General features: G+C 34.2%; 1 protein-coding gene across 2 annotated transcripts in view; it reads left to right on the top strand.

The window, feature by feature from the left end:
• The window catches only part of LOC118183434 (sodium-coupled monocarboxylate transporter 1-like), a 90,328-nt gene that overhangs the window by 9,122 nt on the left and 62,095 nt on the right, over positions 1 to 19,111 (top strand). For both annotated transcript variants that reach the window (XM_035352967.2, XM_035352966.2), the window contains exon 2: positions 14,574 to 14,639. In XM_035352967.2, coding sequence (XP_035208858.1) covers positions 14,574 to 14,639 — 66 coding nt within the window. The remainder of the gene's footprint in view (positions 1 to 14,573; positions 14,640 to 19,111) is intronic.

Below are 19,111 nucleotides of genomic sequence, written 5' to 3'. Positions count from 1 at the left end.
ATTTTCCCTTTTTATTTTTTGGAGCACATAATTACTGGATCGTGTTCTTAATAGCAGCTGGTGACTCATTTCTTTACAATTAACTTAGCGCTTTTTCTTTTAGCATGTGGAAATTTTCATCGTGCCTTAGGATATTTAGGGAGAAGTTTTAAAACAAATTAGCTCAGTATGTTCATGCAGAAAATATGAAATAAACAAATATCTCTTAAAATTAACTTGAAGTGAATAATGTAAAATAAAACATAGTTAAATTAAATAAAAACTTTATTAAATAAATCAAAATTAACTTAGGAAGAACAAGTTTAATGTTTCTTCAGCATTCATAATTTACATGAAATTATTTTGCACAACATTTGTTAAGCATTTGAGAATGTAAAATGGACTGCATATTGAATTTCGGAATCATTTTTACGAAATAATATTTTACGGTTTTTTTTAAAAATTTATCTCATTTAAATATCTGAAGATACTAACTTTGCCTGCAGTCAGGCAGTGAGTATGATTGATTGCAATAACTTGAGCATACCGCGATAAAATCATGCTTACTGAGTTTCTAAAAATCCCTGTCGAGATACTCAACCTTGACATTAGTACGCTCAATAACCACGAAGAGTTCTCAAACAGTTAAGCTTCTAAAAATCTTCATCTGCAAAGATTTCGCAATTAGCGTATGCAATTACCTTGAATTGTTCTAAAGCATTAAGTGAAATTTTTAGCGCCAAAGACCCAAAGAAATTGCAACAAGTTACCTACCAGACATAATTGGCAAATTTTTTTACCATGTGATGTTCAGACTCTAACTCCGATTCAGAGACTGCGGAATAAAATAAAGCACTAACATCCGATGCAGTCAGTAGTTACAACGCTTGAATTAAATCTACTCCCATGGCAAATTGATACTTTCGATATAATCTATTCTTACAATTCATAAACTTACAATGCATTTTGTGCGTTTTTTTTACAAAACTATTCTTTTTCATGATTTCCAAAGTTTTAAGAAAGGCTTAAAGCGCCTAATCGCAATCATATGATAAGGGAAGTAGATAAAATGGGTATGAGTAACTGGGTATCTGTTTTTTTATGCATATTTTAGCTTGATAAATATCGGGTAATCATGACAAGGTACTGTAAGAAGTAGTAAATTTAATATCATAAAAATGCAATTTTAAGTCTCATCAAGCCGAAGATTCTTTCGCGAGTTTGCTGGAGATCCATGGACACGTCCCCTGGGATGCTGTGCATCAAAACTGATCCGATTTTGGCAGACTAGTACTTTTGAAATCATCAAGATCTGCGATATAACATAAAATACACTGGTGTGCAAAAATTAAGGACGAAGTCTAAAAATTAGCATATCAGCTGAACGAAGAGGCAGAGCGGACAGAAAGACCAATCAGGAGATTAAGTAAGGTGATGTACTGTTGCACATGCGCAGATATGCAGGTAGACGTAATGGGGGAGTGTCTGAGTAGTATATAGCATGTTGTCGGTGTAAGATCAGTATTTCTGGCAAAGAGATTGCACGCCGTATAGCAGTTAAAATGACACCGATTTGCTGCCTCAGCGAGAAATGGCGAATAATCAATCTGTTAGACGACATGTGGATGCTTTTACCCGAGGTCGAATCATTGGGAAGTTGGAGGAAGGCCGCAGTGTGACAAGTGTGGCTGCAGAGTTCGGAATTGCTCACAGCATCGTTTCACGACTTTGGAGACAATTTCAAACTACAGGAACAGCTATCCGGGGGTTTAGTAGTGGCCGTCCACGAGGAACCACACCCGCAGATAACCGGTATATTGCCTTATAGGCCAGAAGAAACAGGCGGCAGACAGCGGGAGAAATCGCTAGACACACAACACGGGCGACTGGACGACCGATATCGCGTTTTACCGGGGCCAGAAGACTGCACGGTGGTGGTCTGTTTGCACGACGCCCTGTACGGTGTGTACCTCTAACGCCTGCCCATCGGAGAAGGCGTTCTCTGTGGTGCCGGGAACACCGGAATTGGAGACCCAATGAATGGAGACGAGTACTCTTTACAGATGAGAGCAGATTCAGTGTGAGTAGCGATTCTCATCTCATACTCATCTGGAGAGAGCGGGGAAGCCGCAATCATCCCTCGAACATCATTGAAAGGGACAGGTATGGAGGTGGCGGTGTTCTCGTTTGGGGAGGCATCATGCTTGGTAGTCGTACAGACCTTCACACCTTCGACGCAGGTTCAGTCAACGGGACCCGTTATTGTAACGAGATTCTTCTTCCATATGTGCGTCTTTTTAGAGGCGCTATGGGTCCGCAATTCCTTTTCATGGACGACAATGCACCATGTCATCGCACAGTAGCTGCCAAACAGCTCTTAGAGAGTGAGGATATTGAACGTATGGATTGGCCGGCGCGATCTCCGGATCTCAATCCCATCGAGCATGTATGGGATTTTCTAGGCAGACGCTTGGCAGCTCGTACCTTACCACCAGTAACGATTCCGGAGCTTCGATTGGCGCTGCAAGACGAATGGGCAGCAATGCCTCAACAACTCATTGACACCCTCATTCTCAGCATGGGCAGACGCTGTGAAACCTGCCTAGCAGTCAGGGAAGATCATATCCCCTATTAAAGACCGGATGTTTCTTGCTGGACACCCATCACAGGGATGTTTCGGCCTTCAGTCGCATTGCGCTCCATGCTACTTTTTCAATAAAGCTTCTTTTTATCCCTCTGATTTCTCTTTTAGTAAGTGTTGCTTACATTACTCATGTCCTTACGTATTGGGGATCTTACGGTATTAAATGTGTTGATTTGGAAAGCTTTTGTACAAAGTTATATTGAAAAAACCGTCTCGTCCTTAATTTTTGCACACCAGTGTAGTGTCCTCCAAAAACATTGCGGGTGGAAATGTTGCGGAGAAAACAACACAAGGGCGAAACATCGTTGTACAAGTAAATATGACTTACTAAAAGATGACATCATATGTGAAAAGATCACTTTTTGACGTGTGTTTGGTACCTGGAAATATTTATGTACTTTTAACTAACAGCAGAGTTCCGGACGGTCCTACTGTATCCCTAAAGTATATATTAATCACTTTAAAATTGCTGCCCCTTTTCTTTTCTTTGTATTATCCATACATAACGAACTGAGTTTATAACCTTCCCCGCACTAATACTTTCGTAGACGTAACGGGATAGAAATCGACATTTTTCATGGCAGATGATATGTTAGTCTTCTGTACGTTCCTTAAAAAAAGGTTTTGCAAATCGTAACTTTCAATACACTGCCATCAAAAACGACATAATAAAGCCAGCTGCTATAACTTGATATGTTGCTTATTTGATAAATTTGATGCATAAATATTTGAATTCATGCAATAAATTTCCATTGCTATTTACTCCAGAACAACTGCGCAAGTCAATTAGCGAGTGAATAAGACCATTGAACAATCAAGAGAGAAATGCAGAAAACTGAAAAAGAATAGCAGATCGACCCTGGTTCAAGCCTTGAAGAACAATCTTACTGAATGAGCTTCAACATGGCTTTCTCTATATTTGTGATTATGGAGCCAGTTTTCTGACAATCAGATATCCTCGCTTTCTTTTATATAACGGATTAAAAGAAACCAAAGCAGCTGCGAGAAATTTATAAGAGTGTTGAGTAGACTGTTGGAAAGTCACTGTAGATTGTAGGAAAGCCATTTACAGTTACGTTTTCTCCCTCTCATTACACGTTTTGAGATATTTAATTGGTGCGATGGCGATTGGATTACACGCGATGGCTTGTCGAAGAAATGCCAATAGATTAATATTTCTGAAAAGACTAGCTAACTTTTACATCTTCTTTCTGGTCAGGCAAATCGACTTACTTAGTTACGGGATTTATCGTTTTATTTTTACTTTCGATTACACTCCCGTAACTGTTTTTAATGCGTAGAGATCTACTTTGTACATAGTTTTATTAGATTCAAACAAACCAAGTATTTTATGCCATGTGCTAACTGCTTAATTATTTACAATGCCTCCTACTGTGAAGTGTATTTATTTTTGCTAGAGATCTGAAAGAAAATTATTTCAGAATTACAAGGAGCACAGTGAACAAGAATAAAGTGCATGAAGAGACAGAAATATATTTATTGAGGATATCTTTATACGTTTGAACATTCAGAGGTTCCCACCAAAAACATAGAGAATACGGGGAGCGCCGCCCGAAGAGTTGCTCCCAAATAAAGATACTAGATCTTGTAACTTGTTCCAGAATGCTGGAATTTTGTGTCATCTTTCTTGCTCTCTACAGTCGCATTATAGAGAGTATACGTATTATTCTTTGGACATTACTGAACCTACGGCTACCGATTCTATTTTCTGCTGCCCAGTGTGGTAAATCTGCAGTTTTTAAACGAATTATTAAAACAAAGAACAAAAGTCTTCTGGCACTCCTTTTACGTGAAACCTTTTCCCATTTGAAACAAATATCCATCTCATTGTTGCTACAAATTAATTGGCATTAAACTGAGATGCATTTGAGATTCTTCCTGACAAAGGAACCTGAAATTAATTTGAAGAAAGTGTGATAACAGAGGTATAACATGGGACTACTCTATTTAGTTCGCTACTGATTTCAAAAGTTACATTAGGTCTACTTTAATAATACATATATCTGTGGAAAAATCTCAATGCTTGCAAACATCCAAACAATAAGGGGACAACATTAGTTAGATTACCTCTGCAGAAGTTGTTACACTGTGTGCAAAATATATCAGTTTAATAGAGTTAGTTAAGAGAAATAACATGAATCTGTTGTACATAGTTGCATCGAAACGCTGACAATTTATTAGCCGAATCATATGGAAAAGACAGGGAAAATTGTAACAAAACATTCCCATTGCTATACAAATGGCTCATGTTCCAGCAATCTGTGGTAGATTCTGAAATATTTTTTTAAAAAAAATTGTTCATTTAACATGAGTTTTTACTTCATTTCTTCCCTTTACAGAGATTCAGTTTTAATTATCTGCTCATTTCATTTCGGTGTAAATTATTCAACTCCATAAACTTAATTAAATACTGCTGAAAAATTATGCATGATTTCATTTGCTTCGTTTGGAAAAGCGTTAAAATATTTTTCATATGTTCCGTCTAGGCCCACCAGCGGCCGAGAGGTAAAGACGCTGAACACTGGTAGTTCGGTTCGAGGTTCGAATCCCGCGAACAGGCTGGCTGCATGGGCGTTTTCGTGGTTTACCCAATGTTTAACGTGTATACGAGCCAGTCTCCCTTAGAAAGTCCTCCACGAAGGTATCCCTTCCCTTAGGCAGATAGCCCTCGAGGCTTTGCCATAATAACACATACACATATGTTCCGTCTGTCAGATTTTACTCACTCCTTTTAGTAAACGCATTTGAAAAAGAAATTCAAAAACCGTAGTATGGGCTTTGAATATTTTAACTATTAGATCCTTATATTTAATTGAATCATTAATCATGTTGTTGCCTTAATAAGTATGACAGTTACATATTTAAATTTCTTGAAAAGCATATTGATGTCAGGAAGACAGCATTAAGGTTTCCATTTTGAAAAATAAAATGTTATTTTCACAGATGAAATGCAAGATAGATAAGCTAAAAATATAAAAAACAACTTGCAAGGTTTCCTTAGTTTGCATAACAACTTCTTTTAAGTGTGGTACCTTTCCTGAACCTCTCATTTTCTTCTCGCATTTCCTTGCCAGGATGCAAATTTAAAGTCAAGCGAGTATAAAGACAGACGAAACGAGTAGTTTATTCAGAGCGCGATTTCGCTAGCCAGCGCATGCTACTACTTTGTCCTTCCTGTTGTTACGCGGAGTTGCTAATGCGCCTTGTGGTCATTTAATAAGTACATCGCCAGGTAGATTGTTGAGTCGGCCTAGTTAGCCTTAAACTAAATTGTTAGCCCAGCCCTACTATTTGTCTTTAAATTTATTGTTAAATTATTCTTAGGTTCCACCGCAAGTCGTCTGTGTTATTGTAAGCACGGAGTACGTGCATTTGCATTAAGAGTTTAACCAATAATAAATAAACTGTTTATTTTACCCTTCTTCTGTGCTGGTATTATTCACGCCTGTGCAAGAAGTCGCCAGGTTTACTAGTAAAATCATTTAAACTGTATGATAGTGAAGAGAACAAGATCTTACAAACTTTTATTTGCGCTATTAAATAAATTAAAAGGGATCTCGCAAAATAATTATAGCTAAAATTAAGATAAATTAAATAACGACGAACTACTAGCACAGTCACTGAGATAAGTCCTTTAACATACTGTTAATTTATTTATATTCATTTGATCTTCTGATATATCTTCTGTAACCGATTTAGAGTAATTTAAAGGAAGAGAACATAAGTAGAATGTTGTTTGTACAAAACGACAATTGAATGCAATTGACTTTAAAAAAGTACACTTTCAGTTTCTTCTGAAGTCCATTATTGTAAACCACAGTGAAAAGTAAGTGTAAGATAAAACTTGATCTGATAAAGTATGCTCAAATGGTAGGGTAATTTAAAAAAATTAATCATTAAACAATAATCTGAAACAGATGTTGTTCACAATTTAATTTAACTTAAATAAGTAACCATACCACGATTACTGTGGCGCAAGAGAAGAGAAAATTGATCACGGTATTAGCTGATAACGATCATAATTCATGTCCTCAATATTTAGAAAGGCGTAAAATTGCTCACTTTTATCTAGAAAATAATACTATTTCTTGATTATTTTTATAAATGATTCTGAAATTTAATAAATTTAGCCTGTATTTTAGTTTTCATTCTGATCACGTCGCATAAACCTGTAAGCCACTTTTAAACTTAATAAAGATAAAATTTGAGGTCAGAAAGTTGCTGAGTCTAAGCTAAGATCATATCTCCGCACCTAAATTAACTACCTTTAAAAGCATACAAAATATTTTTACAAGTCATATTCAAATGAATAAATTAGTTTTACAAGTTAATGAGCATTCAGTCTTCTGCGCTAGTTAACCTTCTGTCTCCTGCAGTAGTCAGAAATGCTATAAATGATAATCTATAATAAAGTTCCCTATAATAACATTTCTTTTGCTCAATATAAAAATGATGCCAATTCTGTCTGTAGTTAGACAGAGCTCACCATGATATAGTAGTCGTTTCATAAGTGTACATTGTAAACAATAAAACCAAGTTATACCTGAATGGAGCCATACGCTGAAGCATAGTTGGATCTCAGCATCGCAGCCGGGACTAGAGTGAGGCCAATGAGGTGCTTGACTCAAGTGAAGGGACAGCAGGGGACCAAATCAGCTGCGAAAGCTTAGGAAAACATTAAAAAAATAAATAACAGTTGCTAACATTCAGTTTTGAAAGGCATCAAGAAGCCCATTTTAAAATAGTATATTTAAAGTAATACAAAGGGGGAGACATTCTTGAGCATTTGCGTACTTGTTCTTAATCAACAAACTTAACCAAATCAACGACGTAATTAACTATGAATGATTTAATAGTTAAAATGAGGCAGAACAATTATTATCACGTATTTAGCTTTTGTGCAATATGTAGCTCGTTATATTTGCTTTGTAGTAGTATAAATGCATCAAATGATAAATCATTGCAATGAATTGAGACTAATAGCCTCTTCAAGCAGATCGATTGAAAATTGTATGCATTACTTCGTAGAAATTAACACCGGAAGAAACAGAAAAGCTAAGTAAAGCCTTGTAATCAAAAACTTTAATTATACACAAAGCCACACACTTGCTACAGGGTTTTTTAATCAAATATTAATTCCCGGAGAATGGGTCAGCTGAATGGATGTTTTTATGATTTTTACCATGTACAACGTAGATAAGAGAGAGTTTTTCTTAGAACTTGGTCTATGAAAACGTTCCTCTTCTCCAGCAAATATCTCCAGTATGCAAATCCACAAGATTTGTCAGAATTGAAAGATGCCATAAAACGAGAAGTTTTACAGATTCCTACTACGATATTACGTTTGTCAATATTGTCGACAATCTTACGCATGCAATGTGTTTTCATCTACGAAGGTGGGCACATTGAAATATAATTTTAACATTGTAATTCCAACAAAAGTTTTTTCTCTCTCTTCTCTTGTGCTGTCATTGGACTTGCGCTATCAGTTATGACTCTTGTAAAGTCATGTGGCGAAACTGAACAAATTGTTGCTGCTGCAATGTCAAAGCATTCGTCTAACACCTCATAATAGTTTGAAGACTGTGTCTTGTGAGGGGATTGCAAGCACGGATTTCTTACTTTTGTGTGATCTCCGCGAACTCATGCTACAGGCACGTGATCGTTGGTTTCGCCGTATTCAAATAATTAACCAATCAACCAGCGACAAGTACGTTCGATGGGATTCGAACTAACAGGTGCGCTTTCTGAATTTTGTGTTTTTCTTGACTTTTTGTCAAATTCTTATATTTTTACAGATAATTGATGAAATATTTAAAAACGTTTGGGTTTATTGTTATTCGCGTATTATTAACGATATTCTGAATTTGCTTATTAAATTATTAAAACTTTATGACTTTCAAAAGTTCTGAAATATCCAAATCATGTAAAAACGTACTATCAGTTAAATAGAGATAATCAATACATAGACACAAAGAAGTATTCATATTAAAATTAAGTCCAAATTTGCGTTTCTAAGACATCACTTAGCTTGAAAAATCAAGTGTTAAGTAAATGTTTACTGCTATAAAGTTAAATTTACTTTTAAGTGTAAAGTTATCAATTTTAAATTCGTTCCCTAATATATAAAAATTAAATTTTAGTAAAATTTAGGAATAGTTTTTTTTTAATGTAATGTTTTGATATCCTTAACTTAAAATAAAAACATGAAATGTAATGACAAGAGGAAAAAACTGATTGGTATACTGACTTAAACATTTAATTGCTGTTTAAATAATATTACTATTACTGGTGAAATTTGCTTTATCTCATTTTCTATTCTTTACTTCCGACGAAAGAATAGTCTTATTACTGTTTTAAAGATTTTGATATTAATAACCAGACATAATTAATTCATGTTTATCTTTCAAAATTTCGATTATACGAAATTTACAGCAGCAAATTTAAGCAAAATTTCCGAAGCGTGTTTTCATTTACATCTTTCTGGTCGTCACTAATTGTAGGGTTTGGCTTTCTAATACTCGTAATTGCATCTCCAGTTCACTCAGTTTTCCTGCACTTATCTCTTCTTTAAGCTGAGAGATACTAAGCCTAAAGCAAAAGTATTTTACCTTAGCAGATTTCACCTTGGTATCTCCATCTCGCCTCTGCAGTTAAAGAACAGGATAAATCCGGTTTAATGAGCTGAATACGGAAAAAGTTAACTATTTTTGGGACGGAAGTTTGAATAATTTGAATTCTTAGAGCGGAAGTTTGTAAAGTTTGAACTTGAGCAGAATACTGAAAAGGATAATCAGTCGTGGAGCGAAACTCCTCAGTAATAATTAAATATTTTGTCTGAACAGGAATAACGTTAGTACAGAAAGGCAGTCATAGAAGCAAGGTCAGCGCCTCTCAGTCCTTTTATTCTTGTGTAACCCTTATTAATAATAATAATCTTATAAAACTTTTACACAGTAACTAAAAAATAATTATTTATCACTAGTCCTCTTGAAAATCCTAGCAGTTTCTCGCGAAACATTTACAAGTATTTTATTGTTTACAAATATTTTATTTTTATCATCTCAAAATAACATCATAAATCCACTACTTTCTTGTATGTGAAATCCATCACTCATTTTTTCCCAAGCTCCTTACTGGAACTTAGAGTGAATCTAAGGTGATAAAATATTAAAACTGAAGTTTAAAAACTGAAGTTTTTTTTAGTTTGAAAAGCTCTTCTGAGAAATTAGAGATATATCCTAGTATAAGAAAATCATGATAGATTCAACATGATAATCAATCTTAATTTTTAAATGTCACGCATCGTCCTTTTGAATCTAAAATAGGCAACATAGCAAAAACATTTTAACAAATATATCTCATTAAATATGCAGCTAAAATTCGCTTAACAGATGTTGGGAATTTTGGGTGAATAATTGCTTTTTTAAGCATTTTTATCAGACAATATCTAAAATAGTCAAATAATATTAAAAAAATATGTTTTTTGCACACCAGTTACTTTTTGATTCAGACTTTTTTCTTATTAACCTTCTTAATGGCGAATGATTCATCCCATTTTTGTTTCGTAATCATTCGAGAGAATGAACCATGTTTCTAGAATTTCGTTTCTTTGAACTGAACATATAAGATTGTCAAATCTGAAATTTGATATTTGTAATTCATTTACATTCAATTTCAATTAAGTTCAAATCAACAATTATGCAGCTTCCCGTAGCAATATTAAAGTTTTTTTAGAAATGTTAATTTAATGTTTTTAAAATTATGCAAAACTGAAACTGATCGATTTGATATGCCTAATTTTAGTTTTGAACATTCGGAATTTTATATTCGAGTCTCAGAATTTTGTATTTTTGTGCAGCGATTTTTAATTCCTTAATTAAAGGGAAAAACTCGTGCATCAGTTACTTTTAACTTTATTTTTAGTGAGATATTTCCAAACTCGGGTCCTAGTATTTTGTATTTAATGTTAAGAGTTTTTAATTCTGGAGTTAAATGAAAACTCACAAACACTTATTTTCTGTAAAGAAAAAATTTAAACAAAGGTCATTTAAAAGTGTAACATACATTTCATAAAAAACTATTTAAAGGGTAAACAAATGTTACTTTGAATTATGCTGTGAAACATGCTGTTCTTATTATCTATGCTGTGAACATCTGAAATTTCTTCTTGAATGTTACTATATTCTAGAGTAAAATATTATATTGTAATTGAGTCACATATGAAAGAACTTGTTTTATACTCGCAAAATTTCAGATAGTTAATTAAAAGCCAAAACTTATGAGAATTTCATTTATAAAAAAACTCATTTAATAAAAAGAAATATTTAATCTTATATTTTGAAAATCTTTTACTAATTTTAAGTAGCTTCTGCCGATCTAAAATTTTTATGAAAAGAACTTAAAATTTCGAAACAGCTTGTTAAGTAAAACTTATTCTTTTTAATCTCTCAATTTTAAATGCTAAAAATGCTTTAAAAGTAACAAAATTTCTGCTACATTAGAAAACAGCAAAATTTATGTTTTTCCCCGAAATAGAATATGCAATAGAATTATTATTCTTTTTCATTTCCTTTAGGGTATTAAAAACAATTATCGAAATTGCGTGTATTATAAACAAATCGGAAATCATGTCTGGGTCATCTAAATATAAACACTGATTAGTTTTCTGGTGCAAGGTTCTTGCTTTGGCAGACGGATGCTCTTGACACGTTTCAGTATTTGAAAATAACTATAAAAGAATAACAACTGATTCTAAATATTGTCTACCTTGCAAAGCTTAAAATAAAAACAATAGCCTATAAAATAATCAAAATATTAGTTTTTAATTTTCAATTTTTTACTGAAATTGGAAACTAGGCAACGACATTTTTTGCATTGATAGCGACGCATTTTAATATTTTTTTATCATAAAATTCCTTTAATTTTTGGATTATAAATTCAAAGCTCTTAATTACAATTTTCGCATTTGCATCCCTGATAAAAAGTGCTGGATGTTTCTAATGTACGTATTTTAATCGTGTGTTATGATTATTAGATAAGAGACATCTTTTAATTAAATTAAATTAGAAATAAATGTGTTTTTTTAAACCTCTGTCTTCGGAAATAAGAATTTAAGTATATTTACTCCCAGAAAGCTATCCTCACAACTCAAGGGGGAAAAACAGCAGTTATTCTCACAACTGAACTACGAATGAAATAATATTTTTCTGTGCCGTGCATAATTAAATATTTAAGTTTAAAATTTAATTTTAACTAACAAAAGTATTCAGCTTAATTTAGTTTATCTGCATTTCAGAGTAGTATTGCAATATTCATTTGAAATTTTCTATTATCTTGTAAGAATTATTATTTTACAACAGTAGTTGCGCAACATTTGGTTCTCTTCCATCTCTGTATAATTTGTTAATTGAAAGCATATTCAAACTAAATCTGTATTTAATAGCGACACTTCACTGCTCATCGAGCAGCTGTATTTACAGTGTTGACGTGAGTCCGGATGATACGGTCGATTGCCAGTTATTAACTGATAAGTTGATTGACCGCAGCTCTACCACGCTGAACCTCAGGCTAATAGTGAAATTTTCCAAGGTTAATAAAACGTTTAATGATAATTGTTTTCGTAGATGACTATCAACGTAATTTTTTTTCTAAGCAGTACTGTAGAAAAGGATGATCAGTCGTCACCTAAGCATATATACTACCTCTAAAACAGAAATTTCAATTATACAGACGAAAGAATTTTCTAATATTCTAATGTACTAGCAATTCCTATTACACTGCTGGCCACCCAAATTGCAACACCAAGAAAGACAAGAGATATCACAACAAAATTTATTTAGTAGATAACATGTTGACCGAGTATCAAATGATTAAATTTATAGACTTCCGTGGAGTGTGGTTACTTCCAGAATCAGTAGCCAGAATAGCCGCCATTGTTGTAGTTCACCGCTGCCACATGCCTCGGCATTGATTCAAAGGGACTTTGGATGTGTTCTTGGGGTACAGCAGACCAAGAAGCTTCCACACGTTGCCAAAGTTGATTTGGTGTGGCAGCTTGGGATGTAATCTGGGTCAATCGTTCAGCAACCATGGACCACATGTTTTCTATCGTCGAAAGATCCGGACAGCGAGTCAGCCAGGGAAGCAATTCAACGTGGGGATTGACGAAGAACCCTTGTACAATGCGTGCCAGGTGTGGTCGCGCATTATCCTGTTGGAATATGGCTCTGGGCAAGCCCCGGAGGTAAGGAAGGACAACTGGTTCCAACACCTCGGAGATGTAGCGCTGGCTGTTTAAAGTACCGGCAATGCGTACTAGAGGAATGCGACAGTGATATCCATTACCGACCATACCATAATACCCGGTGCAGGACCAACGTGGCGGTTCATAACGCAGTTGTTCAGCATCCTCTCTCCACGGTGTCTCCAGACTCGAATCCGACCACCATGGTGTTGCAGACAGAAGCGTGACTCGTCAGTAAAGACAATTTCATTCCATTTTGCCATCCACATCCTTCTTTCATCGCATCATTGGCAGCGGAGACGTCTGTGGTTTTACGTCAAGGGTAGACGAAGCAATGTATGTCTTGCGGACAGACCACTCTGCTGTAAACGGCGTCGAATGGTACGCGCAGACACTGGATGATGCGTTACAGACTGAATGGGCTGTGCTATGGTTCGTGATGTGACTGAGCGATCCGTCACTGCCATGCGCACAATGTTCCTGTCATCACGTGAAGTGGTGCACTGAGGTGATGCGATCGAACACGTCGGTCCGTCGTACCCTCCTGCATCCAACGGTCACATATCCGCATTACAGTTGTTTGGTTTCGTCGAACACGACTACCGATTTCCCTGAAATCCACACTCTCGGTAAGCCACTATCCTTCCTCTGTCGAACTCGGACACTTGATCAAACGATGATCTCTGTTTACTACGAGGCATAATTGATTTTTTTTTTTTTTGAAAAAACCACAAGAAAAACACAATCGTCGAAAACTCCAAGCCTTAAATAGCGCTTTGAAGTGGCGCCACAGGCGCGCGTGATGTGCGTCTGCGGTGAAATTCTAATCATTTGCGTATCTCACCGACGCTAATGCATGTTGTAAATTTCATGTTATTTGCATGCTTCCTTCAGGGTGTTGCATTTACGGTGGCCAGCAGTGTGTCTTTCGCAGACTACTTCAGAAAAACTTTTCTGTGGCCTTAAGATTATTTATAATGAGAATGTTTCACTCAAAATTTTAAATGCTGATGTTCTTTCTCTCAAAAATTCTTGGTATAATCTTAAAGCAATGAAGGATTTTAAATATAGACAACACACTGGGTAAGTACGTCATTGTAGACTAATAACGTTGTTATATTATTCTTTTTTAGCTGAATATGACAGAACACACTAATATTTACCTAGCTAAAGTGGTGGATACTTTCGTGGAGGCTTTTTAGGTGAAAGTAATCCATATTTGTTTTACATATGGGGAAAACCAGATAAAAGTCCATGCATTTGGGCCGTTATCTGGGATTTGAAGCCAATCTAATTCGAATTGCCAGTGTTTCGAGAACTTATCCACTCGTTACCTGTTTTATTGTGCTTTCTTGTTTCCTTCTTCTCCTTTCTTACATTTGCTACTGTTGTGAATTTAATGAAATACGTTATTAGATACTACTATTACTTATCACGTGATAAGCAGAAGTAATTCAACTACTCTTCCTTCAGACTTTCTTCATACAATGCAATAACAAATATACTTAATTTGAGATATAAGTTACTTGAAAATTTTCTATTTTACGATAGTTTGAAAGTGTTAGTATTTTGTTTTATTACTGTACTTCTCCCAGCATAGTTTATGATTGGGATCTTGATTTCAGTGCAATGCATAGATTACTCGTATTTCTAATTATCTATTTAATTTGGTTATATTTTCAGTACCTGGAGCTTCGATTCAATCGAGCTGTACGAACGATATGCTCAACAATATTTACGCTTCAGATGGTAAGTTTTGACCTCAGTGTCTACTCATACAATGTTTAGCACTTTTAAGATAAGATATTATTATAGCATCAACAGATCTGTTTGATAAAATTAATTTATTTAATAAAATTTTATTTTATCTATTTAGTAAAGTAATGTTAATACAAACTTTGATAATACCCTGCACTTTAAATACACTACCCGACATTGAAAATGCAACACCAAGAAGAAATGGCCAGAAAGTGATGAAACTCAGCAGACAGAAAAAGACAGCAACGAACAATAAATGCTCTTTATTTCGAAATTATATACATAATACTGAGTATAAACAGTATCGGCTCAGTACGGTTATATTTTATATGTTTATATGCCACTGTGCAGGCTCCTGACCGAAGGTACGACCAAGCAGGTAAGAAAGTAGATTGTTATGTTATGTAGCAGTGAGGAGACCACCTAATATTTACCCTAAGTAAGTAGGTATTAACCCCATACACTAACTAGAAAACTAACAACATTCTGGCATCATTCCTCGAGTCGTGATGGAAATTGTGACTCCAGCGGGCACTACAAGTATTGGAACCGCCGGTGGCATCAACGGTACTCCTACCTTTCAGCGTTAAATTAGCTCAAATAAAAGGCATTAAATTATATGATATACATTGCGATATACATAGTTGAGCAGGTGCATTTTTCAAAATGTTATCTATTGTAGTGTGTACAGGCAACATGTTTCAGGACATTATATATTGCATTAGAAACAGGCGTGATGTTCCCACGTTACAAATCATTTTTGTAAACATGATCTGTTTACATCAGTGTTAAGTAAGAACTAAAAAATTGTTTACAAAGCTTACATTTAAGTACTGTTGTAAAGTTGTGCTGAAACTTTAGCAGCTCAATTTTGACGATTCATTATGTGCTGTAACGTATGTTTTTGTGTTAATTAATTTTCATAAATTACATTATTATATACAGTGTAATACGTCTAGGTACAGAGCCAATGAGACTACGGGATGGTATCTGGAGGAATGGCTGTCCATTCCTTGTCAACCATTTGCCACTGTTCGTCTTTTGAACGCGGTAATGGCAGGATCTGCAAATGGCATCCAATCACATCCCAAATGTATTTGATTGGTGAGAGATCAGGAGTTGACGGTGGCCAGGAAAGCATCTGTACACCTTGCAGAACATGTTGGCTGATGCGAGCAGTCTGTGGTCAGGCGTTATCCAGCTGATATAGAGATTCCTTTCTATTTTGGCGGATTTCATAAATTTATTTCTACAGTAATACATTTTAATTCATCATGCGAAAAAGTGAGATACAAAGAAGCTGCTTCAGAAGGAATAAAAAAATGGGTGAAATTTTCAATTTATGTTTATGGGATTTAAGACCATGCAGCTTTGATAAATTTTGCCACACAGTTACATCTAAAATTAAAGCTGAATTTCGTAAAAAAAAAAAAAATAAAATCTAGAGGAAAAGAAGAGGGTAAGAAAAATAACAACAGAGTTAGATAAAAGTCAATTTAAGAAACGTTGAGTTGTATAAAATTTCATTTTTTACATTTTCGAAAGTTTAGCTTTGATTGCCACCTTCTTGCACCAACTACTTTTAATAGAATGGTTTTCGTCATCGATCCACATACTTTTTTCTCTATAATATACAATATACAACATAATCATAAATAGTTGCACAAGAATTATTTAAAGATAGCAATTAGATAAACAGTCTGAACGAAAGATTTGGAAAATTGGTTTATTAGATTTATGTTTGATTATTTTTTGCTTTATTATTATTTTTAATAGTACAAATATAAACAAGTTTTCAAAATTAAAATTCCAGATTCTCTAATTGCACAAAGCCAGAATTTTTTTATTAATGTGATGGTGGCGCTTGAATGTGTTGACGCAGATTATTTTTCTTTGGCTCTTGAGTTTTACTTTTTCATATTTCCCTTATTGAATAAAAAATCCATACATTAAAAAATATTATTCATTTTCAAAATATATTAAATAATTTAGTATATTTTTACCTTACATATATTTTATGATTTTTTTCTCTTACTACCTAATGCAGTTTTATAACTAAACAATTATTAATTTTACTAATAATTTTTCTATCAATTCGATCTTTATTATGCCCATCAGTTATCAATTCATATTCGGCTTTCGACTCCCAGGCGACACCTTAATCACCCCCCCCTTTAAAATTTCATCGATTCCCAATTGGTTAATACCGACCCCGCTTGAGCTCTTTGTTTAACTGAATATGTTGCTGAAAATAAGGGGAACTTTTAGAAAGAGAAAATTCTTCTTCTTGTTGTTTTCTCCATGAATTTCATGGAAGAAGTGTTGCCAGAGCCTCAAGGAGGTTGGACTTCTATTGCTACTTCAATTTTGAGGAAGAGCAATCCGCGGGTGGTCCGAGGGTCCATCCCTCTTCCCTACCACCATTCTACACGAGAGGCCTTTCGGCTCGCCATATATCTTTGAGGCAGAGTGCCCCATGCTGCAAAGACCCTATACATTTATAATCATCCATGCCGTCTCCGAGATTCGAACCCGGGCACTTCGATACCACAGTGCACCTCCCTAAAAACAATATCGTCTGGACGGCAATTATTCTTGTTTTTGCGAAGAGTAAATATATTGCTGAGAGGTCAGCTTTCTTCTCTATCTGAGCAGGTAAAATGGAGCAGCTGTTTTTATATCATATATAGCTTGTGTCTTTTAAAACAGCAACTTAAAATGTAGTTATTCAATTACCTCAAAATTTATTTAGCTTGCTAGTTCTCGTAAGGCTTTCCTGTTTGGTAAAATAAAATTTTTGTAATAAATATTTTAAACTTTTTTTGGTATATTCAGTTTAGAAGACAAAGTGACAAAATTATTAAAATACTGTTTGTCTTTCTTTTGAGTTCATATCCTAATCAGCTTATTAATATCTGCATTACCTCGTTCAGGAACACTACATCTAATAATATAAAGGGATATTACTCTATTGTCTTGTCATGTGAAATTCTTTCTCAAATTTTATTGAAATAAACTGCGGGAATTCAACTTTACAAATTTCGGCTTCAGGATAACTATACAAACGGATAAAGGCAAATTTTTCATTATATTGAAGATAGAAACATATGTTTGAGCAATTTCCTCTGGGAAAAAACTGTGACATACTTCCTTCTCTCTCAAAATGTTTCCTCTTATTCAGTGTCTAAACTATTTGGTTCACACCTTAACGGCTGTACACCTGTGACAGAATGAGGTCAATAATTATTTCTCTAAAGTTATTCATTGTGTGCTTAAAGGTTTTATGAATTTGTGCCGGACATGTGACAATGGAAAAAGAAGCATGGAAGAACATCAAATGAAGCTTCTTTAAATCAAGCGTCCTAATAATTTTTTGAAGAAAGCAAAAACTTACTTTGCACCGTCTAAAGCATGTCTGAAGCTTTAACACGATTATACATCATGTCTGAACACGCAGGTCTTCTAATGTTTTCTTATTATTGTTGGCAAGCTGTTTAACTACTTTGTTAACTTTTATTGAAGAAAATGGAATCATATATTGGTGAAAAACAACAAAACAGTAAATGAGTGACATACAAGTAAATAATTAAATCAAAAAGTATTAAATATTTGCTTCCGAACAAACTATGTATGAATTATAAACTTAAGATCTTGAGTAATTAAAATAAGAACAATAATAAAAATGTGTGAAAATTATATAAGAAGACATGCGAAAATTTTATAGATATTAGATTAAAATTATTTATTTATAAAGAAAACGAATCTAATAATAAATAATATAATTAAAAACCTGGTATATTCTTAACGCATATGAGAGGAACAAAATTGTACATGGGAGTATTATAAAATATGTTATTTAGAAGAACATTTTTATGTATTTGTGTTCAAATGTCGATAATATTCACATTTAGAAAGATTATGCTAGAGAAATTTAGAGAAATCTTAAAATAACAGTAAATAAAATTAAATATTTTTATGTCAGAAATGATAATTATAAAACTTAATGCCCATATGCCTTAGTACCTAAATTTAATGCCCATATGCCTTAGTACTTTTTCTCTGAATAAATTTATTTTCCTCCCTAAAAAACTGCATTTGTCAAGTAATCGCTAAAACTGTTAAATAGTTCCATAATCTCTCTTCGTAATAGTACGTAATTTAGCAAAACCGTGGGATTGAGACTTTTCTGAAACAAAATGCACAAAACATGATTTATGATGGGTCTCTTGGAAGCTTTTCTCTTTTGATTTGCTTATCCTTTATCTGCAAAAGCGGAGATTATCAAATAAAATTGTCTTGAGTCTATTTGTTCTTTATAAAATCCTTCACGAAGGCATTCTTCCTCTTTGGCAAATAGTCCTCGAGTGCTTTGCTATAATTAAATCAAATAAATAAACCAACTCTATCTGAATGCTGAAGGACTAAAATATAACATTATCACTTTAAATTCGAGATATATCCAA

Source organism: Stegodyphus dumicola, chromosome X1, assembly GCF_044657685.1.
Source record: "Stegodyphus dumicola isolate Sdum_Otavi_A_Nest chromosome X1, ASM4465768v1".
Taxonomy (NCBI): domain Eukaryota; kingdom Metazoa; phylum Arthropoda; class Arachnida; order Araneae; family Eresidae; genus Stegodyphus; species Stegodyphus dumicola.
This window is presented reverse-complemented; position numbering and strand designations above follow the sequence as displayed.